Genomic DNA, 26,461 nt, shown 5'->3' on the forward strand with positions numbered 1-26,461 from the left:
GCTGAAAATGCATTACTGTACTGTGTCATGCATTGTTTGTCGCATTCTGATAGTGCGTATTTACGGCCTGTCGCCGCTCGTGGCATGACTTGCTTTATGTGCGCTACCGCCGCTTAAAAAGAAGAAAAGAGGAATCGTCTCATTAGCGAAACAATGGCAAGAGACTGCTATTTGTTGTTACTTACACTGCTACTTTATTTGATAACCAACAAGAACCAAATAATAGACTGCGTATGATAGAACATGTTCTGAACGAGAGTTAGGCGCAAATTTTTCTCCGTTTGAAAATCTTTGCGGCCGCTTATTTAGTACATCAAATTCTGCACAGAAATTAGTCATCTTACATTTAAAATCGACTCAGTTGCCGTGCTTCATTTCTGACTATATCACTATTAGGCATAAGAATAATACGAATATAAACATGACACGCTACGTATATTCTTCCGCGTTTGCTGTTGTTTCACTCTAGTTTCGTAGTTTATTAGACATGCAGGATTTAAATGAGATAGCAGCAGACACGAAAGAATACATGGCAAAATGTTTATTTTCGTATTATTCTTATGGTGAAGAGAATACTGCATGTGATTCACATTTCATCAGGTTCCTATTAGCAACCATCTCTTCTCACAGGTAGGAAAAAACTCTGAACGTAGAGTTGGCCATATTGACAAACATCACTAACAGTCTTGCCAGTCGGATTTTCGTAGTACATTGAAATTCTGCTACATTCGAAGATGAACAATACGGAATTTGTATTTACTTCGTTGGATAATGTAAGAAAATGCAGTGGCCGAAACAAGGGGCGGAGAAAAAAAGTTTTGGCGCCAGTATTTATCTTTGTGCCCACAAAGTATGCTTGTGTAGCGCTACATATATTGGGGCGACGGCAGAAGTTAGATGTGGCGGCACCTGCCAGCATTTTACAGAACCTCCGCTTGCTTTGCACTCGATTCTAAGCCGCAGGCGGTTTTTTGGATTACAAAAACCGGAAAAAAAATGCGGCTTAGATTCGAGTAAATACGGTACTACAAACAGCATAGTGAACGCATTATTGTGGCTAAGATAGATACGAAGCCCACACCTACTACAGTAGTACAAGTTTATATGCCAACTAGCTCTGCAGATGACGAAGAAATTGAAGAAATGTATGATGAAATAAATGAAATTTTTCAGATAGTGAAGGGAGACGAAAATTTAATAGTCATGGGTGACTGGAATTCGAGTGTTGGAAAAGGGAGAGAAGGAAACGTAGTAGGTGAATATGGATTGGGGCTAAGAAATGAAAGAGGAAGCCGCCTGGTAGAATTTTGCACAGAGCACAACTTAATCATAGCTAACACTTGGTTTAAGAATCATGATAGAAGGTTGTATACATGGAAGAACCCTGGAGATACTAAAAGGTATCAGATAGATTATATAATGGTAAGACAGAGATTTTGGAACCAGGTTTTAAATTATAAGACATTTCCAGGGCCAGATGTGGACTCTGACCACAATCTATTGGTTATGACCTGTAGATTAAAACTGAAGAAACTGCAAAAAGGTGGGAATTTAAGGAGATGGGACCTGGATAAACTGAAAGAACCAGAGGTTGTACAGAGTTTCAGGGAGAGCATAAGGGAACAATTGACAGGAATGGGGGAAAGAAATACAGTAGAAGAAGAATGGGTAGCTTTGAGGGATGAAGTAGTGAAGGCAGCAGAGGATCAAGTAGGTAAAAAGACGAGGGCTAGTAGAAATCCTTGGGTAACAGAAGAAATATTGAATTTAATTGATGAAAGGAGAAAATATAAAAATGCAGTAAATGAAGCAGCAAAAAGGAATACAAACGTCTCAAAAATGAGATTGACAGGAAGTGCAAAATGGCTAAGCAGGGATGGCTAGAGGACAAATGTAAGGCTGTAGAGGCTTATCTCACTAGGGGTAAGATAGATACTGCCTACAGGAAAATTAAAGAGACCTTTGGAGATAAGAGAACCACTTGTATGAACATCAAGAGCTCAGATGGAAACCCAGTTCTAAGCAAAGAAGGGAAAGCAGAAAGGTGGAAGGAATATATAGAGGGTCTATACAAGGGCGATGAACTTCAGGACAATATTATGGAAATGGAAGAGGATGTAGATGAAGATGAAATGGGAGATACGATACTGCGTGAAGAGTTTGACAGAGCGCTGAAAGACCTGAGTCGAAACAAGGCCCCCAGAGTAGACAACATTCCATTGGAACTACTGACTGCCTTGAGAGAGCCAGTCCTGACAAAACTCTGCCATCTGGTGAGCAAGATGTATGAAACAGGCGAAATACCCTCAGACTTCAAGAAGAACATAATAATTCCAATTCCAAAGAAAGCAGGTTGTGACAGATGTGAAAATTACCGAACAATCAGTTTAATAAGCCACAGCTGCAAAATACTAACACGAATTCTTTACAGACGAATGGAAAAACTAGTAGGAGCTGACCTCGAGGAAGATCAGTTTGGATTCCGTAGAAATACTGGAACACGTGAAGCAATACTGACCTTACGACTTATCTTAGAAAAAAGATTAAGGAAAGGCAAACCTACATTTCTAGCATTTGTAGACTTAGAGAAAGCTTTTGACAATGTCGACTGGAATACTCTCTTTCAGATTCTAAAGGTGGCAAGGGTAAAATACAGGGAGCGAAAGGCTATTTACAATTTGTACAGAAACCAGAAGGCAGTTATAAGAGTCGAGGGACATGAAAGGGAAGCAGTGGTTGGGAAGGGAGTTAGGCAGGGTTGTAGCCTCTCCCCGATGTTATTCAATCTGAATATTGAGCAAGCAGTAAAGGAAACAAAAGAAAAATTCAGAGTAGGTATTAAAATCCACGGAGAAGAAATAAAAACTTTGAGGTTTGCCGATGACATTGTAATTCTGTCAGAGACAGCAAAGGACTTGGAAGAGCAGTTGAACGGAATGGATGGTGTCTTGAAGGGAGGATATAAGATTAACATCAACAAAAGCAAAACGAGGATAATGGAATGTAGTCGAATTAAGTCGGGTGATGTTGAGGGTATTAGATTAGGAAATGAGACACTTAAAGTAGTAAATGAGTTTTGCTATTTGGGGAGCAAAATAACTGATCATGGTCGAAGTAGAGAGGATATAAAATGTAGAATGGCAATGGCAAGGAAAGCGTTTCTGAAGAAGAGAAATTTTTTAACATCGAGTATAGATTTAAGTGTCAGGAAGTCGTTTCTGAAAGTATTTGTATGGAGTGTAGCCATGTATGGAAGTGAAACATGGACGATAAATAGTTTGGACAAGAAGAGAATAGAAGATTTCGAAATGTGGTGCTACAGAAGAATGCTGAAGATTAGATGGGTAGATCACATAACTAATGAGGAAGTATTGAATAGGATTGGCACAGAATCTGATTAGAAGCTGCTTGAGTGAAAAGCTATTAAAAGCCTTCTAGAATTATAGAAATATGGAGTCCATTTGATATCTTCTATCAATAGCACTCATTCCTTCATGAGAATAAAGAGCCAGTTGTGTTTTACAGAAGTTATGTTTACTGAACCTGTGCTGGCAGTGTGTAAGTAGATCATTTTCTTTAAGGTAATTCATAATATCTAAGCACAGAAATGTTAAAGAATCCTACAGAAAAATGACATTAGCAATATCGTTGGTTGGTTTGAAGTGAACTGGACTGAACTGCAAGGTCATCTGTCCCTTCCTCCATTAAGCGACAAACCAGAAGCGGACGTCACAGGAAGGAGGTGAAAGGCAAGTCCTGGAAAGCTTAAGTGAAACTAACACAATAAAAAAAGGATGAAAGCCCAGAAAAAAGACAGCACAGAAAATCCGTTAAAAGATAAGTCAAGACAAAGCATTAAAACCTAAAAATGAAAAAGAATAAAGACAATTAGAAGGTGAGAAAGTTAGAGGCCAGACTGGGCCACAGAACAAGGGCCGAGAAGGTGCCCCTAGGGGCGAGGGCGAGGGCGAGGGCGGGGCGGGGGCGGGGTGAGGGCGGGGCGGGGTGAGGGAGGGGGTGGAGGCAGGGGTGGGGGTGTGGACGAGAGTGGGGGTGGGGGGTGACAAGTGGGGGGTGATGAGCAAGAGAAGAGCCCAACAACACCTCAGATCAATGAACCCAAAATGCCCTACCTTACGGGGATGAATAGAAACCACCTTCATGGGCAAAATGTAACAACAGATCAGTCGCTTTGACATTGCCTGCTAGTACCAGAGGCAGCGTGTCAGGAAGATTAAGATGCTGCCTGAAAGCAACTAAATTACAGCAGTGTATGAGGAAATGGGCCACCAAGTGGGCTCCACATAGGCAATGAGGGGGATACTCCCATCTGAGAATGTGGCCAGGGGTCAGGCAAGTGAGGCCAATGCGGAGTCTACATCAGACAGAGGATTCCCAGTGAGAAGCAAATACGGAAACTGCCAAGAGGACGTGATCTCCTTAATTGTCCTCAGTTTGTTTTGAGAGATCAGGGCAGACCACTCTGATTTCCAGACTTCCAGCAATTGATGGCATATAAATGAGTGAAGGTCTGGTGGTAGGATCCCAACTTCCAGAATTGGCAACCTTGTGGTCAGCTTGTTCATTTTCCAAAAGCTCAACACGACCAGTCGTCTAAATTAAAACAACTGGCCGTCCAGCTTGATAGAGGTCAGAGACACAATCCTGGATATCCATAATAAGTGGGTGAGGAAAGTAACAGTGGTCTATAGCCTGAAGGCTGCTAATGGAGTCACTACAGATCAGGATACTCTTGCCAGTGCAAGAACAAAAATGGCTACAGGCTGATTTAATGACCATGAACTCAGCAGTAAAGACACTCCAGCTGTTTGGCGGAGGGTGGAGTTCACTGTACTGTGCACATGTTTGTATACAAAGCCTGTATGTCCGTTGACTGTTGAGTCATCTGTGAATACCACTTCCAAATCCGAATAGGTCTCACGGATAGCTAAGAACTGGTGGAAAAAAATCGTGGGGCCAACGGAATCTTTTGGACCAAAGGAGACGTCAAGACAAATGCGAGGGCAGGGATCAAGCCACGAGGGGGGCGAGGGGGGGAGGGGGTGTTAGATGCGCTGTCTCCCCGAAAAGAGGCGACTGTGGAGGAAGCTGCAGTTCCGAACAGAGACACTGGAGCTGTGCAGCCACTGTAAACCCAGTTCTGGGTCATTATTGTGGAAGATGGAACTCCCCCTCAGGGAAAAAGGACACAGGAGTTGTGATGTTCAGACAAGCTATAAACATTAAACCATAATTCAGGAGCTGTTGCTGGTGCCCGATAGGTAACAGAGGGACTCCAACAGCAACTAGTATGCTGCTCACAGGGCTAGTCTAGAAGTCTCTTGTCGCAAGTCGGACACCACAATGATGAATGGGGTCTAGTATCTGCAATGCTGAGGGTGATGCAGAACCATACACAACATTCCCATAATCAAGACAGGACAGAATCAGGGCTTTGTAGAGCTGCAAAAGGAAAGAGTGATCTCCACCCCAGCAGTGCTACTGAAGCAGTGAAGTGTACTGAGGTGTCACCAACACTTTTGCTTACATTGGCGAAAATGAGGCAGCCATGTCAGCTGGGGATCAAAGACCAGTCCCAAAAAGCTGTGCATCTCAAATGCAGCTAGACAAATCATCTGACTGATCATCTAGACAAAGCTCTGTGGGTGGGCAGTATAAAAGTGACCAAAGTGCAGGACACAAGTACTGGTAATTGAAAAACAAAAGCCTTGTGTGTGAGCCCATGACTCTGCCTTTCATACAGCACCCTGTAGGTGACGCTCAGCAATAACAATACTAAACGAGCAATAATAAAAGCAAAAATTGTCAGCATGCAAGGAGGGCCCCATAGCCACCACTGGGCCATTGATGGACATCAGGAAGAGGGGCATCCTCAGTGCTGATCCCTGCGATACTCCGTTCTCTTGAATGCATGGGGTACTGAGTGAAGCACCTACTTGAAACCTGGAACATACAGTATGACAGGAAGTTCTTGGCAAAAATCCAGAGCTGACCCCAGAGACGCCATTCGTGCAATGTAGTAAGGATGTGGTGACACCATGTCATGTTGTGTCATGTCATGTCATGTCATAAGCCTTCTGGGGGTAAAAACAAAAAAAGACAGTGATGAGGTGCTGACAATGTGCAAAGACCGTGGAGTATCCTTTGTGAAAATCGCTCCGAGATGGAGACAAAAGGCCTCGCAACTCAAAGAGCCAACGTAGCCCCTTCCTTACCGTGCATTCGAGCAACTTATAAGATAACATTGGTAAGGCTGACTGGGCGATAACTGTACATCTCAAGGGGGATCTTACACGATTTCAGTACTGGAACTACCGTGCTTTCTTGCCCCTTAGATGGGAACTTTTCATTGTTCCAGATCCGACTAAAGAGGACAAGGATGTGATGCTGACAATTCACTGAGGGATGTTTCAGCATTTATTTGTGGATGCAGTTTGGCCTTAGGACCATATCGGAGCAATACACTAGGGCAATGAAGAGTTCCAATCCACTGAATGGAGCATTATATGGTTTTACAAGACGAAAAACAAAGTGGTAGTGCTCAGACAGAGATGAGTGAGCATAATGCTCAGCAAAATGTTTGGCAACAGTGTCTGGGTTAGTATAAATGGCACCACTGAGTAAACCCTGGGTTCACCTTCAGGGGACTGGAAACTGTAGAGTCGTCTGATCTTTGGTCATAACTGTGATGTAGAGGTACGTAATTCACCAGTGAAACATACCATTTCCAGGATTCTTGCTTTCAGCATTTTGTGAGGTAGCAAATGTGGCCACAGAGTTGTTTAAAGGCACTGAGGTGCTCCAATGAGGGAAACCACTTATGGCATTGGAGAACCCGCCCGTAATCTCTAATGGCCACAGCGATCTCTGAAGTCCAACAGGGTACCATCTTCCTACAGAGGGATCCTGAGGAAGGGAGGGCTGGCTCGGTTGGCTGCAAAAAAAAAAAAATGGCTGCCGTTATACACTGAACAGCCACAACGATACTGCCTTGCGATGGGGAGCTAAGGACTACAGCAGAGGTGAACCCATCATATCATGTATTCTCCAGTGCATAGCTGGTAGAAGATCAATGGCCAAATAAGTCCCACGTGTCACACTTCACTGTATGGGGGTACCAGAGTTCAAGAAGCAAAGATCAAGTTGTCCCAGTACAGTTTCGATGTCTTTACCACAGTCCGTGATCATTGTTCTGCCAGACAAACGGTTATGGGTGTTGAAGTTGCCCAAGACTAGAAAAGGCGCACACAAGACATTCTGAGACAGGACATCACTGGGAGGGAGACAAACATAACAGATGGTAAAATCCTGATGTGCCCGTACCCGTACAGCCACAGCCTCCAAAGCTGTATCGAGAGGCACAAGGTCACTGCATACAGAGTCCAGCACTTACGTACAAGCTCCACCAGATACCTTCTCACAGTCAGTACGATTCTCAAAATAACCTCAGTAGCCACAAATGGCAGGGGTCCGAGTTGCTGGAAATCATATCTCCTGGATGGCAATACAGAATTCAGTGTTAGTGCTTACAAGCTGCTGTAGCTCAGCCAGGTGGTAGAAAAATCCATTACAATTCCACTGGTGTGTGGCCACTGTAGTTTCCTTGGTCTTAAAGAATTTCCAGTTGTCATTTCCTCCTCCTTAGAAGTCAATGATAGGAAAGTTTCCCTGAATTGGTTTCAGGGACAGAGGAAGAATGAGAAGTCTGATGGCTTGCATCAGCATGCAATTCCTTCAGCTGCCGGCTGGCACCTGGCTGTGGACCAACTGAAGCCACGGGAGGGAGAGACCCAAGGGACCTCCTCCTTGCCAGAGAACCCAGATGATGACGAGGACGAGGAGGAGGAGGAGGAGGAGGCGGCACATCCAGCTGGGAAATGGGGACCAGTGGCCTCAGATGGTGGGGAGCCCATGCTCCTGAAATGGGTGTGGTGGAAGCACAAGGAGGGCTCCAACGGCATGGGGGTGGTGGTGGAAGCACAAGGAGGGCTCCAACGGCATGGGGGTGGTAGTGGTGAGCAGTAAGAAACACAAGAGAGGAAAGCACCTCTGAGAGAGAAGGGGCTGACATTGCAGCTGTAGTGCAAGACTGTATCATTTCTATGGGATTAAGACACACACACTTTTTTCTGACCTCTTGATATGCAAGCTCATCCAGGGTCTTATACCCCTGGATTATCCTCCCAAGAAAAATGGAGCACTCTGCTGAACAGGGACAACAGAACTTGCCTCCGGTTACACGGATGGGATAAGTGGCACAAGGAACATTCACATGCAACAGATGTCCACAATCCCTGCAGAGAGGGGTAGCGGTGCAACGGGAAGACATATGTCCAAACTTCATACACTTGAAGCATCTAAAAGGAGGAGGAACATATGGTTTCACATCACACCGGTTGACCACCAACTTGACCTCCTCAGGCACTGTATTACCTTTGTGAGGCAAGACGAAAGCTCCAGTAGCAACTCTGTTTTCCCTCGGTCCCCTACGGACATCACGGATGATAAGCACAGCCCGTCGCTCTAAGTTGGCTCGTAGCTCATTGTCACAATATAAGATTACTATGAAAGATGATGCCCTGGACTAATACTGAAACTCTTTCGGAGAGTGGCGGTCACGAGAATGTCGTCCAACTTTCCGCAAGACAGCAGTGCCTGTGACTGGGCAGGAGGTAATGTTTTAATCAGCAGGGAATCGCTCTTCATCTTAAAGATAGCTGGAACATCCCTGTATTTGTTTTTGATGTGTTCGACATTAAATAAATGCTTTGTGGCCAAAAAGAAGTTCCCGTCAGTCCTGGCACAGACCAGGTACCGGGGGGAGAGTTTTTCTTTTTGTCATCTCGTCCTACATTCTCCCATGGGTGGCCAGGGAAGGGAGCACGTTGGGATCGTATTTTTTTGCATTGTACATGGCCTTTCCATTCCAAATGGGGACTCTCCCTACAGGTGCCACCGAGCCTCAGCAACAGCTACCAGACAAGTAATCCATTGCTGGGAGTCTTTGTGCCCCAGTCACGATGGGCACATGCTCCGTGGCATATGGGGAGTGTGCAGCGCAGGCACCAACACTGCGATCCCTGCGTGATCAGGGGGCTACCACCATACAGGTACTTTACTAAACCCCCCCCCCCCCCCCCCTCCACCACACACAGACACATAACAGGATGGCTATCATTTTGGGTTTTGGACATACTACAACAACAGGGAGGAAGGATGTCATGGTGGAAGTGCACAGAAGTTTGAGCATACACCTTAGTGGGTGACCTTCCCCGCACAACACACCCTTGCGTAAAATTTGGATAAGATGGCAGGTCAAAGCCAATAATGGGGGCCACATAACTGTTAACAGAAGGTAAAGATAGCATTGGCAGTGAAATTGAAAATCTACACCAAAATTGCGAAGTCCAAGCAGGGCCTGCACCAAATGGACCAACGTGAAGAGATAGTCAAAGTGTAGGTTTGCAGTACAGAAAGAGTAAGCAGTGCTGGAAAGACTGGGGACAACACAGAGTGGTGAGTCTCCTCAGGGTTTAGTGATACTGGTGTGTAATTACTTCTATTTCTTTTATTGAATATTGGTGTGATCTGGGCAATTTTCCAGGATTTAGGAATGGATCTTTTATTGAGCGAACAGTTGTATATCATTACTAAATACAGAGCTATTATATCAGCAGTCTCTGGAAAGAATCTAACTGGTAAACAGGCTGTGCTGGAAGACTTGCCTTTATGAAGTAAATATTTTGTTACGCCGGGATATCTACTTCTAGATACTCATGTGGGCAGCTGTTCTTGATTAGAATTCTGGAAAACCATGTTTAGTAATTCATGTTACTTCATAGCAAAAGTTAGTTGATTCTGCAAAATTTCTGTGTACAATTATTATTGGGTGTTACCATAATCAATAAACTAATGGACAGAGTAAACATCTGTTTTCCAAAAACTAAAACGGAGAATTTGATAGTATTTAAAAAGGTACACCTACCATTTTCTCTGCTTGTAACTCTGCTCTCGTCTGTTCCATATCAATTATCTGACTCGTCCGACGTCTGTTCTCCTCACTTATTTTTAGGATCTCTGCATCTCTTAACCGCCTTCTACGATTTGCTTGTGACCTCTGGTAACCTTCACGCAATCCAGAATACGATATTGCTGTCTGCAAGGAAGATATCCATTGCAAACGGGTTCTGAAATAATTTAGTAGTTATACACTTTACTGATGTACCAACAATATTATTTATCAGTAAGAACATCTACATTTAACAGTAATCTCTACATCCATCTTAAGTAACTGTTTGTTACAAGAATGTTCATGGATTCTGTTTGGTTTACTGCCCACCTTAATGCCTACCACGTACTTTTACAAAATTGTTGTCTTGCAAGAAGTTACAATTATATTTACAGTTGTGGTGTTTGTGGTAGTGGTGATTCTAGTTAATTAGCACCAGTAAATTTATACACTCTACTTTTCTTCTTAAATAAATAATTTAAGTAGGGAATGCAAAATGTATGTTCAAATATGACTATGCACCTGTGATCCATAGTGGCGAACTCGAACGTTCTGTCATTGGTATTGAGCACAAAACGAGTCCTGTCCCGGGTTGAATTGCTATTTGTTTGTGGACTCACATCTACTCTGCACTGGGGATCCAGTGGAATTGACCCACATTGTTCTCTCTCATTCTGACTTTTGAAGTAGCTCAACTCTGTTGGATGCAATACAAACCAATATTCCTTCAATGTTGGAAGAAGATACCCACGTTTATACAACATGCCCTGTAAAAGAACAGATAACAAATTGATTTTTATATCATAACATAAATATAACTTAAGGGATCATTTACACACAATACAATGGAAAAACTAACAGTTACATTTGAATCACGTCTATCACTTACTATGATTTGCCGAATGCCACAATTTTTTACAAGTAAAAATCACTTTTGCTTTTATGTAGTTTTAATAAAGTGGTTGTGAAACTGTCCATACTGATTTTACATGAGCTCTTTGTCCAATAAACAAAATTACGAAAGTAAATGTAGCTATTTAACAACAGAAAACAAAGGGTTCTTGATCTTTTTGTAGGTTACACACTTAGTATAATTCTTCTACTGCCTGTTTTATTATCAATATTAATGCTAGCAAGGAAGCACTCTAGTACAAAGCTGTAAAATGCTGATGATGTTTACGGCTTTCAATGCCCCACATACTGTCAACCATGCAATCACAATACTGGCTGTTAAAGGCAATTGGGGTCGGGACTAGATTTATCCAATGGTGAACATAGCATGAGACTACAGAACAAATCAAAATGCTTAGTCAATGAGTAGCTGACAACAGTGCTAGTCATGTCGATACAAAGTGGAGCAATGGCAATGATAAACAAAGCAAGCATTGTATTACACGAGATCTATCCAAAAAATTCCAGAACTATGTCCACAAAATTTTTCTACGCTTAACTTTTATGTATTGTGCATGGTCTCCTTTGAAATACTCTCCTCCACAATTGATACACCACTCCCATTGCTGTTTCCACTTCTGGATGCAGTCATGGTATGTCTCCTGCTGGATCGCGCAAAATGTCATCTGTGAATTTTCTTTTAGCTCATCTAGCATTGCAAATCTTTTGTCCTTTCAATGGGGTTTTCAACTTTGGAAAGAAAAAAAGGAAGTCTTGCAGGGGCCAGGTCTGGAGAGTACAGAGGATGAGGCAACATAGTGATTTCATTTTTTGTGCAATAGCCCCACACCAACGGCAATGATCTATGAATCTCACCAAATTGCAGGCATTTCCTTCTCACATTTTATCGCAGGTGTCGCAACACGTCCCAATAATACCATCGATTAACAGTTTGTCCCTGTGGCATGAGTTCATGTTGAACTAATCCTTCAAAGTCAGAGAAAACTATCAGAATGGCTTTGACAGTTGGCCTGACGTGATGAGCTTCATTTGTCTTAGAGAACCTTTCCCAACCTATTGTGAGGATTAAACCTTGGTCTCAACATCTTAAACACCCATGTCTCATCACCAGTTGTTTTGACCAGCTATTGGCCAGAAGTGATGCTCATACCATAGTTGTAGTTCCCTTATGCCCATTTTTCCACTCTTTGTTGCTGTGATGTAAATATTCCATACTGCCTTGCAAGATCACGTACGTGAGAAAGAATCATAGGTGGCAGATCATCTCCAACTTCTCAAAACACAATAAATAGCTTTCCAGCCAGTTTACCATCTAGATGAACAGTCGGCATAATTGTATAAATTTCCAGGTTTCCTTTCATATGCATCTCCTCTTCAAATCCTGATTAGTTGGAGTTGAAAACAAATTCCTAAGTAGAGTGATGAGATAAGTTGTTATTTATCTCACCTACAAATTTTCATGCCGATTCCGCAGTTTGCTGTGCACCATCAAGTTGATGCTTTGTTTGAAATTCTGTTATCTTAAGTTTTCCAATTCCGTAGCACTGTTTGAAGTTATGGAATCTTCATCTGATTCCATTGAAATCGCTGAAATATATGTCACAAGAAGTTTGATGTGGTCACTATCATGCAAATTCTGTAAATTGTACTGTTAAATGCGCAAACACCAGTTTTTGTAACAAGTACAACTTGTTCTCCCTTGAATATTCATAGTTTTTCTTATTCACTACACGGTAATATTGCTGTGGACTCATTCAAAACCTGTTTTTTTTATTCCCCCCTGCCTCTCTTCTATCCTGCAGATGGTCTTCCTTGTACATACTTATGTTTAGTACACGGTCCTTGGATGATTGTCCTTTACTTCGTTTCGCTGAAGACAGGATTTGTTGCTTCCTGCCCAACAAGGATGATGAACTACATGGCTTGATGGCTCAACACCTATTTCAGTATCAGTTTCACTTGTTAAATATGTATCATCATATTTGTTAATTGTACTCCTCGTGTACATTGTCTCCACAGTCGAGCGTATACAACACAACAGGTCACCACTCATCTTACAGAAACACAAATACTTCATCTGCAACTTCTTTCTCACTCTGCAAAATTCCTTGGGTGTCTTTTGGATGAAATGTCAACTTCAACAACTGTTGTAGATATGTAGTCTTTTTCAAAAAATTTTGGAATATTCGTAGTTCCATGCCAATGGTGTGTTGGAGCGTATGTTGTCGACATCCGTGCAACCATCTGTGTTTACCATGTGAATGCCAGAAGTTTTGTTGCTATATGACCGTAAGTTATTCGTAAGTGCCATATTGAGTAGATTGTTGTGTCTCACAGCTTGCAACTTTCGAGATGTCAGAGTTAGAAGAACAACATGTCTGTACTACATTTTGCATGAAACTCAAGAAAATGTTCACACAGAGACACTAAATTATGAAGGAAGCCTGCGGTGATGACTGCTTAAGTCATACTTGGTGATACGAATGGTCTATATGGTTTATAAATGGTTGGATGGAAGTCAAAGATGACCCTCATTCAGAACACCCTATGAGGTCTACTTACGACGCTCATGTCAGGATGGTCGACGAAATTGCACATGCCAATCGAAGACTGGCTGTCAAGAGATTGCAGAAGAATGTAGCATTTTGGTTGGAACATGTCACGAAATCCTCACACAGCATATGGGATTGAAACCTTTGATGTTGATGGTGCTAACTTCGTAATCACTGTGGCATGCCATTTCTCATTTGGTGTTCATGGTTTGTTTTGAACATTTCTTATATGGCACCAGGGTCCATTTTGTGGAGAGTAATACAGACATCTCACAGGCAGTTTATCTCTGTATCTCCTGGACACTCATTTTCTGTTGCCCTCCTGATGCTCATGATGAGTCATTAGCAGCTAATATTTTTCCTGTCATAGTTGTTAACACAACACTTTCAAATGAGCCTTACTAAAGATTAAACTTGTGGGGATTTCCAAATAGATTTTCTGAAAGTGTCTGATAGAAAGCTTGACATTGAAATATTACTTGGTTCTTTCTATTTGACATCAACTATCTATTTACCTACTCAGGTGGTACAGGAAAGCAGCACACTGATAGATAACGTTTTCATAGACCAAGATCCCCCCCATGAACCATGGACCTTGCCGTTGGTGGGGAGGCTTGCGTGCCTCAGCGATACAGATGGCCGTACCGTAGGTGCAACCACAACGGAGGGGTATCTGTTGAGAGGCCAGACAAACATGTGGTTCCTGAAGAGGGGCAGCAGCCTTTTCAGTAGTTGCAGGGGCAACAGTCTGGATGATTGACTGATCTGGCCTTGTAACATTAACCAAAACGGCCTTGCTGTGCTGGTACTGCGAACGGCTGAAAGCAAGGGGAAACTACAGCCGTAATTTTTCCCGAGGGCATGCAGCTCTACTGTATGATTAAATGATGATGGCGTCCTCTTGGGTAAAATAGTCCCCCATACGGATCTCCAGGCGGGGACTACTCAAGAGGACGTCGTTATCAGGAGAAAGAAAACTGGCGTTCTACGGATCGGAGCGTGGAATGTCAGATCACTTAATCGGGCAGGTAGGTTAGAAAATTTAAAAAGGGAGATGGATAGGTTAAAGTTAGATATAGTGGGAATTAGTGAAGTTCGGTGGCAGGAGGAACAAGACTTTTGGTCAGGTGATTACAGGGTTATAAATACAAAATCAAATAGGGGTAATGCAGGAGTAGGTTTAATAATGAATAAAAAAATAGGAGTGCGGGTTAGCTACTACAAACAGCATAGTGAACGCATTATTGTGGCCAAGATAGACACAAAGCCCATGCCTACTACAGTAGTACAAGTTTATATGCCAACTAGCTCTGCAGATGATGAAGAAATAGATGAAATGTATGACGAGATAAAAGAAATTATTCAGGTAGTGAAGGGAGACGAAAATTTAATAGTCATGGGTGACTGGAATTCGTCAGTAGGAAAAGGGAGAGAAGGAAACGTAGTAGGTGAAAATGGATTGGGGGGAAGGAATGAAAGAGGAAGCCGCCTTGTAGAATTTTGCACAGAGCATAACTTAATCATAGCTAACACTTGGTTCAAGAATTATTAAAGGAGGCTGTATACATGGAAGAAGCCTGGAGATACTGACAGGTTTCAGATAGATTATATAATGGTAAGACAGAGATTTAGGAACCAGGTTTTAAATTGTAAGACATTTCCTGGGGCAGATGTAGATTCTGACCACAATCTATTGGTTATGAACTGCAGATTGAAACTGAAGAAACTGCAAAAAGGTGGGAATTTAAGGAGATGGGACCTGGATAAAATGAAAGAACCAGAGGTTGTACAGAGTTTCAGGGAGAGCATTAGGGAACAATTGACTGGAATGGGGGAAAGAAATACAGCAGAAGAAGAATGGGTAGCTCTGAGGGATGAAGTGGTGAAGGCAGCAGAGGATCAAGTAGGTAAAAAAACGCGGGCTAATAGAAATCCTTGGGTAACAGAAGAAATATTGAATTTAATTGATGAAAGGAGAAAATATAAAAATGCAGTAAATGAAGCAGGCAAAAAGGAATACAAACGTCTCAAAAATGAAATCGACAGGAAGTGCAAAATGGCTAAGCAGGGATGGCTAGAGGACAAATGTAAGGATGTAGAGGCTTGTCTCACTAGGGGTAAGATAGATACTGCCTACAGAGAAAAGAGAACCACTTGTATGAATATCAAGAGCTCAGATGGCAACCCAGTTCTAAGCAAAGAAGGGAAAGCAGAAAGGTGGAAGGAGTATATAGAGGGTTTATACAAGGGCGATGTACTTGAGGACAATATTATGGAAATGGAAGAGGATGTAGATGAAGATGAAATGGGAGATAAGATACTGCGTGAAGAGTTTGACAGAGCACTGAAAGACCTGAGTCAAAACAAGGCCCCGGGAGTAGACAACATTCCATTAGAACTACTGATGGCCTCGGGAGAGCCAGTCATGACAAAACTCTACCATCTGGTGAGCACGATGTATGAGACAGGCGAAATACCCTCAGACTTTAAGAAGAATATAATAATTCCAATCCCAAAGAAAGCAGGTGTTGACAGATGTGAAAGTTACCGAACTATCAGTTTAATAAGTCACAGCTGCAAAATACTAACGCGAATTCTTTACAGACGAATGGAAAAACTGGTAGAAGCCGACCTCGGGGAAGATCAGTTTGGATTCCGTAGAAATGTTGGAACACGTGAGGCAATACTGACCTTACGACTTATCTTGGAAGAAAGATTAAGAAAAGGCAAACCTACATTTCTAGCATTTGTAGACTTAGAGAAAGCTTTTGACAATGTTGACTGGAATACTCTCTTTCAAATTCTGAAGGTGGCAGGGGTAAAATACAGGGAGCGAAAGGCTATTTACAATTTGTACAGAAACCAGATGGCAGTTATAAGAGTCGAGGGGCATGAAAGGGAAGCAGTGGTTGGGAAAGGAGTGAGACAGGGTTGTAGCCTCTCCCCGATGTTATTCAATCTGTATATTGAGCAAGCAGTAAAGGAAACAAAAGAAAAATTCGGAGTAGGTATTAAAATTCATGGAGAAGAAGTAAAAACTTTGAGGTTCGCCGATGACATTGTAACTCTGTCAGAGACAGCAAAGGACTTGGAAGAGCAGTTGAACGGAATGGACAGTGTCTTGAAAGGAGGATACAAGATGAACATCAACAAAAGCAAAACGAGGATAATGGAATGTAGTCAAATTAAGTCGGGTGATGCTGACGGAATTCGATTAGGAAATGAGATACTTAAAGTAGTAAAGGAGTTTTGCTATTTAGGGAGTAAAATAACCGATGATGGTCGAAGTAGAGAGGATATAAAATGTAGACTGGCAATGGCAAGGAAAGCGTTTCTCAAGAAGAGGAATTTGTTAACATCGAATATAAATTTAGGTGTCAGGAAGTCGTTTCTGAAAGTATTTGTATGGAGTGTAGCCATGTATGGAAGTGAGACATGGACGATAACTAGTTTGGACAAGAAGAGAATAGAAGCTTTTGAAATGTGGTGCTACAGAAGAATGCTGAAGATAAGGTGGGTAGATCACGTAACTAATGAGGAGGTATTGAATAGGATTGGGGAGAAGAGAAGTTTGTGGCACAACTTGACTAGAAGAAGGGATCGGTTGGTAGGACATGTTCTGAGGCATCGAGGGATCACAAATTTAGCATTGGAGGGCAGCGTGGAGGGTAAAAATCGTAGAGGGAGACCAAGAGATGAATACACTAAGCAGATTCAGAAGGATGTAGGTTGCAGTAGGTACTGGGAGATGAAGGAGCTTGCACAGGATAGGGTAGCATGGAGAGTTGCATCAAACCAGTCTCAGGACTGAAGACCACAACAACAACAACAGACCAAGATAAATTTGTAGTTGTTGTGGTCTTCAGTCCTGAGACTGGTTTGATGCAGCTCTCCATGCTACTCTATCTTGTGCAAGCTTGTTCATCTCCCAGTACCTACTGCAACCTACATCCTTCTCAATCTGTTTAGTGTATTCATCTCTTGGTCTCCCTACACGATTATTACCCTCCACGCTGCCCTCCAATTCTAAATTGGTGATCCTTCATGCATCAGAATATGTCCTACCAACTGATCCCTTCTTCTAGTCAAGTTGTGCTACAAATTTCTCTTCCCCCCAATTCTATTCAATACCTCCTCATTAGTTATGTGATCTACCCATCTAATCTTCAGCATTCTTCTGTAGCACCACATTTCAAAAGCTTCTATTCTCTTCTTGTCTAAACTATTTATCGTCCACGTTTCACTTCCATACATGGCTACACTCCATAAAAATACTTTCAGAAACGACTTCCTGACACTTAAATCTATACTCGATGTTAACAAATTTCTCTTCTTCAGAAACGCTTTCCTTGCCATTGCCAGTCTACATTTTATATCCTCTCTACTTCGACCATCATCAGTTATTTTGCTCCCCAAATAGCAAAACTCATTTAGTACTTTAAGTGACACATTTCCTAATCTAATTCCCTCAGCATCACCTGACTTAGACTACATTCCACTATTTTCGTTTTGCTTTTGTTGATGTTCATCTTACATCCTTCTTTCAAGACACTGTCCATTCCGTTCAGCTGCTCTTCCAGGTCCTTTTCTGTCTCTGACAGAATTACAATGCCATTGGCGACCCTCAAAGTTTTTATTTCTTCTCCATGGATTTTAATACCTACTCCGAATTTTTCTTTTGTTTCCTTTACTGCTTGCTCAATATACAGATTGAATAACATCGGGGAAAGGCTACAACCCTGTCTTACTCCCTTCCCAACCACTGCTTCCCTTTCGTGTCCCTCGACTTTTATAACTGCCATCTGGCTTCTGTACAAATTGTAAATAGCCTTTCGCTCCCTGTATTTTACCTCTGCCAACTCCAGAATTTGAAAGAGTATCCCAGTCAACACTGTCAAAAGCTTTCTCTAAGTTTACAAATGCTAGAAATGTAGTCTTGCCTTTCCTTAATCTATTCTCTAAGATAAGTCATAGGGTCAGTATTGCCTCACGTGTTCCAACATTTCTACGGAATCCAAACTGATCTTCCCCGAGGTCGGCTTCTACCAGTTTTTCCATTTGTCTGTAAAGAATTCGTGTTAGTATTTTGCAGCCATGGCTTATTAAACTGCTTGAATACTGCTCAGCAGTGTGGGATCCGTACCAGATAGGGTTGATAGAAGAGAGAGAGAAGATCCAACGGAGAGCAGCACGCTTCGTTACAGGATCATTTAGTAATCGCGAAATCGTTACGGAGATGATAGATAAACTCCAGTGGAAGACTCTGCAGGAGAGATGCTCAGTAGCTCGGTACGGGCTTTTGTTGAAGTTTCAAGAACATACCTTCACCGAAGAGTCAAGCAGTATATTGCTCCCTCCTGCGTGTATCACGCGAAGAGACCATGAGGATAAAATCAGAGAGATTAGAGCCCACACACAAGCATACCGACAATCCTTCTTTGCACAAACAATACGATGCTGGAATAGAAGGGAGAACCAATAGAGGTACTCAAGGTACCCTTCGCCACACACCGGCAGGTGGCTTGCGGAGTATGGATGTAGATGTAGATGTAGATGAAACTGATAGTTCGGTAATTTTCACATCTGTCAGAACCTGCTTTCTTTGTGATTGGAATTATTATATTCTCCTTGAAGTCTGAGGGTATTTCGCCTGTTTCATACATCTTGCTCACCAGATGGTAGAGTTTTGTCAGGACTGGCTCTCCCAAGGCCGTCAGTAGTTCTAATTGAATGTTTTCTACTCTCGGGGCCTTGTTTCGACTCAGGTCTTTCAGTGCTCTGTCAAACCCTTCACGCAGTATCGTATTTCCCATTTCATCTTCATCTACATCCTCTACCGTTTCCATAATATTGTCCTCAAGTACATCGCCCTTGTATAGACCCTCTATATACTCCTTCCACCTTTCTGCTTTCCCTTCTTTGCTTAGAACTGGGTTTCCATCTGAGCTCTTGATGTTCATGCAAGCGGTTCTCGTTTCTCCAAAGGTCTCTTTAACTTTCCTGTAGGCAGTATCTATTTTACCACTAGTGAGATAAGCCTCTACATCCTTACATTTGTTCTCTAGCCAACACTGCTTAGCCATTTTGCACTTCCTGTCGATTACATTTTTGAGACGTTTGTACGCCTTTTTGCCTGCTTCATTTACTGCATTTTTGTAATTTCTCCTTTCATCAATTAAATTCAGTATCTCTTCTGTTACCCAATTATTTCTATTAGCCCTTGTCTTTTTACTTACTTGATCCTCTGCTGCTTTCACTATTTAATCTCTCAAAGCTACCCATTCTTCTTCTACTGTATTTCTTTCCCCCATTCTTGTCAATCGTTCCCTTATGCTCTCCCTGAAACTCTGTACAACCTCTGGTTCTTTCAGTTTATCCAGGTCCCATCTCCTTAAATTCCCACCTTTTTGCAGTTTCTTCAGTTTTAATCTACAGTTCATAACCAATAGATTGTGGTCAGAGTCCTTCTTTGCTGGTTCCTAAATCTCTGTCTTACCATTATACAATGTATCTGACACCTTCCTGTATCTCCAGGCTTCTTCCACGTATACAACCTTCATTTATGATTCTTGAACCAAGTCTTTGCTATGATTAAGTTATGCTCTGTGCAAAATTCTACCAGGCGACTTCCTCTTTCATTCCTTAACCCCATTCCATATTCACCCACTATGTTTTCTGCTCTTCCTTTTCCTACTATCAAATTCCAGTCACCCATGACTATTAAATTTTCATCTCCCTTCACTACCTGAATAATTTCTTTTATCTCATCATACATTTCTTCAATTTCTTAGTCATCTGTGGAGCTAGTTGGCATATTAACTTGTACTACTGTGGTAAGCATGGGCTTCATATCTATCTTGGCCACAATAATGCGTTCACTATGCTGTTTGTAGTAGCTTACCCGCATTCCTACTTTTTTATTCATTATTAAACCTACTCTTGCATTACCCCTATTTGATTTTGTATTTATAACCCTGTACTCACCTGACCATAAATTTAATCAAATAAAAACTTTTCCTGTTAAGAATGGTCTGTCCGATCATGATGCACAGCTAGTTACAGTATATGATATATCTCCATACAGTGATGCAAAACAGTCCTCCAAAATAGTGTGTTCCATTAACGATTTAACAATTCAAAATTTTAGGGGAAGCTTGCAACAGTTAGACTGGGATGAGGTATACAGGGAACATGATGCTAATTTAAAATTTAACCTTTTCCACGATACCTTTGTGAGTATATTTGAAAACAGTGAAATATAATTGTAAGAAACTATGTAAAAAGCCAGGCTTACTAAAGGGATAAAGATATCTTGTAAACAGGAAAAAGGAAATGTATCTTATAGCTAGGAGGAGTAATGATCCCAAAATAGTGAAACATTATAAAAACTATTGCACTGTATTAAGAAAAGTTATTAAAAAGTCCAGAAGTATGTGCATTAAGTCTGAGATTAGCACATCTGATAATGAAATTAAAACAATTGCGAATATTGTGAAAAGGGAAACAGGGCAACCGAGAGCACAGGAAGACTTTATTTCTATCAAACACAATGAAAAGTTTGTTAACAAGAAATCAGAAGTAGAAAACATTTTTAATAATCATTTTTAAGTATTGTAGAGAAAATAGGATCCAGCTATTCATTAGAAAATGCAAGACATTATCTATGCTGTTTGATAAAATTGAAATCCAACCCACCTCTCCTACTGAAATTAGGAAAATAATAAATTCACTCAAAAGTAAATGCTCACATGGAACTGATGGCATTTCCAACAGAGTACTAAAAGCTTTTCCCCAACAAGTAAGTAGGGGTCTCAGCCACATATGTAACAGGGCATTTTTCCAGATAGACTGAAATACACTATTGTTAAACCATTGCATAAAAAAGGGGATAGATCTGATGCTAACAACTTCTGCCCAATCTCACTTCCGACAGCTTTATCGAAAATTCTTGAAAAAGTAATGTATTCAGAAGTAGCATCACATATTTGTAAAAATGAAGTACTAACAAAATGTCAGTTTGGTTTTCAGAAAGGTTTTTCAACAGAAAATGCTATGTATGCTTTCACTGATCAAATATTAAACTCACTGAATAACCGAACATCACCCATTGGGATATTTTGTGATCTCTCAAAGGCTTTGCGTGAATCATGAAATTCTTCTAGATAAGCTTAAGTATTGTGGTATGAGTGGGACAGTGCATAAATGGTTTAATTCATACTTAACTGGAAGAATAAAGACGGTTGAAATTAACAGTACAGACAGTCTGCAACAACCAGCAGAGTCCTCTAACTGGGGAGGTACTAAGAAAGGTGTCCCACAGGGTTCAGTATTGGGTCCCTTATTGTTCTTAATATATATTAACGACTTGCCACTCTATATTCATGAAGATGCAAAGCTAGTTTTTTTTTGCTGATGATACAAGTACGAGGTGTTATCCAAAATTTTTGGGTCTGGTGCTGCAATCTGTTGAAAACCTTACCTTTCGGACTAATGGTCATCATCACCCTCGAAGTAGTTCCCACCTGCATGTACACACCGGTCCCAGCACTTCTGGCACTGGTCAAACATTTTCTGGAAGTTCTGTTCTTTGAGGGTGTTTATCACCGCCACCGTGTTTCTCGAATCCTCTCTAGAGTGTTGAACCGACGGCCTTCTTTGAACTTGAGTTTCAGTTTTGGGAATAGTGCGAAGTCGCAATGTGCCGAATCTGGTGAGTACAGTGGGTGGGGTACAACCGCCATGTTGTTTTTTGCCAAAAAGGTCCTGGTGAGCAAGGACGTGTGACAGGGCATATAGTTGTGATGCAGCAGCCAGTTCCCTTGACACCAAAGTTCGGGCTATCATCGCCACGCATTTTCACGGAGCCGTCGCAAAAGTCACAGTAGTATGCGGAATTCACTGTTTGGTTGGGTGGGACAAATTCTTTGTGCACAATTCTCTTGGTATCAAAGAAAATGATGATCACGCTCTTCACTTTGCTCCTCACCTGTCTCGCTTTTTTGGGTCTTGGAGAGCTCAGGCTCTTCCACTGGGACAACTGTTGCTTTGTCTCTGGCTCATAACCGTAAATCCAGCTCTCATCGCCAGTGATAACCCGTGACAAGAAGGTTGGATCATCAGATGCAGTCTGACGATGGTCGGTGCACACTTCAACACGCTGTGTCTTCTGTTCAGCATTCAAGATCCTTGGCACAAATTTTGCGGCAACACGATGCATGCCCAATTCATCAGTCAACATTCGTTGACATGTGCCATAACCAATACCTATTTCATTCGCAAGGTCTCGAATGGTTTGATATCGATCCATACAAACTGATGTTGAAGTTCGGCAACAATGTCTGGTGTTGGGCGGCTAATGGGCCTTCCAGTGTGAGCATCATCTTCAGTGTCTGTACGGCCGGCCCTGAACTGGGCATGCCACTCAAAACACACGCATACGGCTCGTGCTCTGTCCCCAAAACACTTTATGAATCATTGCAAGGATCTCCATAGCACTTTTCCCGATATTCACACAGAATCTGATACACACACGCTGGTCTGTTCACGGATCCATCGTAAAATCGCCACACGCCAAACACAAAGTATTACAGAAATCACTGTTGACACTCAACACGACCTCCCAGCTGAATGCCACTCCGCACACTGACTCATCAGATATGCAACTCTCACCACCTAGCGGTGCAAAGGTCTACTATTCCTACTTTCCAGATGGCAGCACCAGTCCCAAAAATTTTGGACTCCACCTCATATAGTAAACACACCCAAGAAGCAAGAATCAGCTGAGGAAATTGCAAATAATGTCTTTCAGAAAATTATTAAGTGGTTCTTTGCAAATGGACTCTCACTAAATTTTGAGAAAACACAGTTTATACAATTCTGTACAGTAAATGGCGTAAAACCATTGATAATTATAGACTGTGAATGGAAGTCTGTTGCTAAGGCAGAATACTCAAAATTTCCGGGTTTGTGCACTGATGAGAAATTGAATTGGAAGGAACACATAGAGGATCTGCTGAAACAGTTAGGTTCAGCTACTTATGCTATTAGCGTTATTGCAAATTTTGGTGATAAACATATCAGTAAATTAGCCAACTATGCCTATTTTCATTCACTGTCTTCATATGGCATCATATTTTGGGGAAATTTGTCATTAAGAGAGAAAGTATTCATTGCACAAAAGCATGTAATCAGAATAATAGCTGAAGGCCACCCAAGATCACATTGCATACATTTATTTAAGGAACTCAGGATATTCACAGTATCTTTGCAATACATATATTCACTTATGAAATTTGTCATTAATAACCCATCCCAATTCAAAAATAACAGCGAAGTGCATAGCTACAATACTTGTAAAAAGAATGATATTCACAATTATGGATTAAATCTCACTTTGGCACAGAAAGGGGTGAATTATGCTACCACAAAATATCTTTGGTCATTTCCCAAATAGTATTAAAAGTCTGACAGATAGTCAACCAACATTTAAAAGCAAATTAAAAGAATTTCTAACTACAGAGGCATCACACTGCTTACACTGTGATTCAAAACCCTCTCTAACATACTGTACTCCTTCCAATAATACTGAGGGAAACGGGACCATATCAATGTGGATTTATCAAAAGTAAGTCAACTATCAACCAGATATTTATCCTCAGACAAATTCTGGCAAAAGCAAAGGTATACAGGATCGAAACATATCATCTTTTTATTGATTTTAAAGCAATGTATGATAGTAAACACATAGAGCAACTATATCAAGTTCTAGGTGATTTGGGTATTCCAAGAAAAACTGATAAGGGTAGCAAGGTTGACAATGAGAGAAACACAAGGTTGCATAAAAACTGGAGGAATGTTGTCCAGTACTTTGGAGATTAAAAACTGGATAAGAAAAGGTGATGCTCTGGCATGCCTCCTATTCAACTCCACATTGGAGAAGGTGATATCTTTAATAGGGGAACGATTTTTCATAAATCTGTGTAGATTCTGACCTTTGCGGATGACATCCACAAGGTAGGAAGAACTCTGATGGCAATGGAAGGGATTCACTACACTTTAACAGGCCAGCAGAAACACATGATTAAATATCTTGCTGCTGGGAAAGCACACAGGGAGAACATGTCAGTTGAAATAACAATGGGTAGTTATACCTCTGAAAGAGTATCATTTCAGGTACCTGCGTTTGAAAGTAACCAGCCTAAATAATACTTCATATGAAATACAGCAGAGACTAACTGCAGCTTATTTTGCCTTAACAAAGTTTCTATCCTCACAGCTCTTGACTAGGGCCACAAAACTAACCATTTATAAAACACTGATCAGACCAGTGCTTATATACACCTCTGAAAGCAAAGGATGCTGATCACTGGATGCATTCGAGAGAAGAATACTCGGGAAAATAATCGGTCCAATTTGCAAAAGGAAAGATGGAGGAGTAGATACAACCATGAGTTGTAAGCCATCTACAAAGACCAGCCTGTTAGAAGTATTGTGACTTCATCTATGTTCCGGCGTAACAACAAGCGCGAGCACGATAATCAAGAACGGAAGAGCAGGGAGGGCTGTGAGATGATGTCAGCCAATAGTATGCTGAGGAACCCCTCTCTAAGATGACACCAAGACAGGAGCGGCCTCTATAAGTGTCCGTGCCACCTAGCTGCAGGCAGTGGAAGACGAGCTGTCATACTAAAGCTACAGCAGTGACTTCTGAACAATGTTGTTTTGCTTGCAATGAAATTTTATATATCGAAGGACATTGATTATTTGCATGTCGCCATTTGCTTATGACACACCTTTTTGAATACACATAGTTAAGTATTGCCAATTTAACTTACTGTAATAAATTCCATTAATACGTTTTGCTTGAAATGTTGTCTAGTGATCCGAGAAAACTGCTTCTTAGGAACACTATTAGACAAGTTGGCAGAACACAATAATCTAGGCTAAGGTGGGTTGTACACTTGGTACAGATGAATGATACAGAAATAACAAAACATTTTACAAGGAAAGCCAGGTAGACAGAGAGAACATGGTCGATCAAAAACTAGATGGAAGGATGGAGTGATAGACGACCTTCAGAAGGAACTGGAAAATGCTAGAAAGCCACCAGGATAAATGGAAGGAGATAGTTGAAGAGGTGAAGACTCATCAGGAGTTGTAGAGCCAGAGAAGAAGAAGAAGAAGAAGAAGAAGAAGAACAGGTTGGCCTCTGAAGAGTCGGCCCATGACTGAGCAAAAAGGAATTTGACATGGAGCAGCAAATCGCCCGTGTGGGTGTCGTGGAGAATTGGGGCTAAGTGGCTGCTCCTTCAGCCACAGCTCAGAAAACATACGTGGCTGGGAACCAAAAGGAAATCATCAACTGAACAAGGACCATGATCCTGATAAGCGAGAAGATCATGGATGGCTGAGGCCAAAGGGCGGAGGGAAAAACGACAGACCATACCCTGTACACAACAAAACTCAGATGAGGAAGAACCACTAAGTAAAGCGGACGGCCTGGTGCTTGGGCATCAGTTTCACAGTAAACATCCAGCATATTGCAGGAAAGAGATAGTATTCCATGTCACTAGAAGGTGTGAAGGCATATACTGCATGATCAGCAGATTTAGAGCCACTGATGTAAAAGCAATAGGATACCGAAACTATCATAAGAGCGGGATGAACAAACACAGGAATACCATAGGAGGGAGGGAGGCTTTCAGACATGAGAAGAGATCTATCCAAATCTGTGGCCAAGGAACTAACCAAGAGAGTGGTGAGGTGCAGGGTGTGTGTGTGTGGGGGGGGGGGGGGGGGGGGAGGGGGGGTAAGACATAATGTGGGTAACAGGACAAAGAGGGAAGGTGGAAATCATAGTAGAGAGAAGTGAGGTGGAGCCCAACCTGTAAACCTACCTGAGTGCAGTCAGTGAGTGGGTGATGTCCTGAAGCCATGAAAAGAACAGAATAACAGAATATGTGGAGTG

The 26,461-nt window shown here is 41.8% G+C and overlaps 1 protein-coding gene across 1 annotated transcript in view; it reads right to left on the minus strand.

Moving 5' to 3' along the window:
• LOC126164785 (differentially expressed in FDCP 6 homolog) overlaps positions 1-26,461 on the minus strand; it is a 112,568-nt gene that overhangs the window by 42,787 nt on the left and 43,320 nt on the right. The window contains exons 5-6 of the mRNA XM_049920268.1: positions 10,553-10,797; positions 10,007-10,208 (exon numbers count right to left, since the gene is read on the minus strand). Of these exons, the coding sequence (XP_049776225.1) occupies positions 10,007-10,208; positions 10,553-10,797 (447 nt within the window). The remainder of the gene's footprint in view (positions 1-10,006; positions 10,209-10,552; positions 10,798-26,461) is intronic.

This window comes from Schistocerca cancellata, chromosome 1 (assembly GCF_023864275.1).
Source record: "Schistocerca cancellata isolate TAMUIC-IGC-003103 chromosome 1, iqSchCanc2.1, whole genome shotgun sequence".
Classification (NCBI taxonomy): domain Eukaryota; kingdom Metazoa; phylum Arthropoda; class Insecta; order Orthoptera; family Acrididae; genus Schistocerca; species Schistocerca cancellata.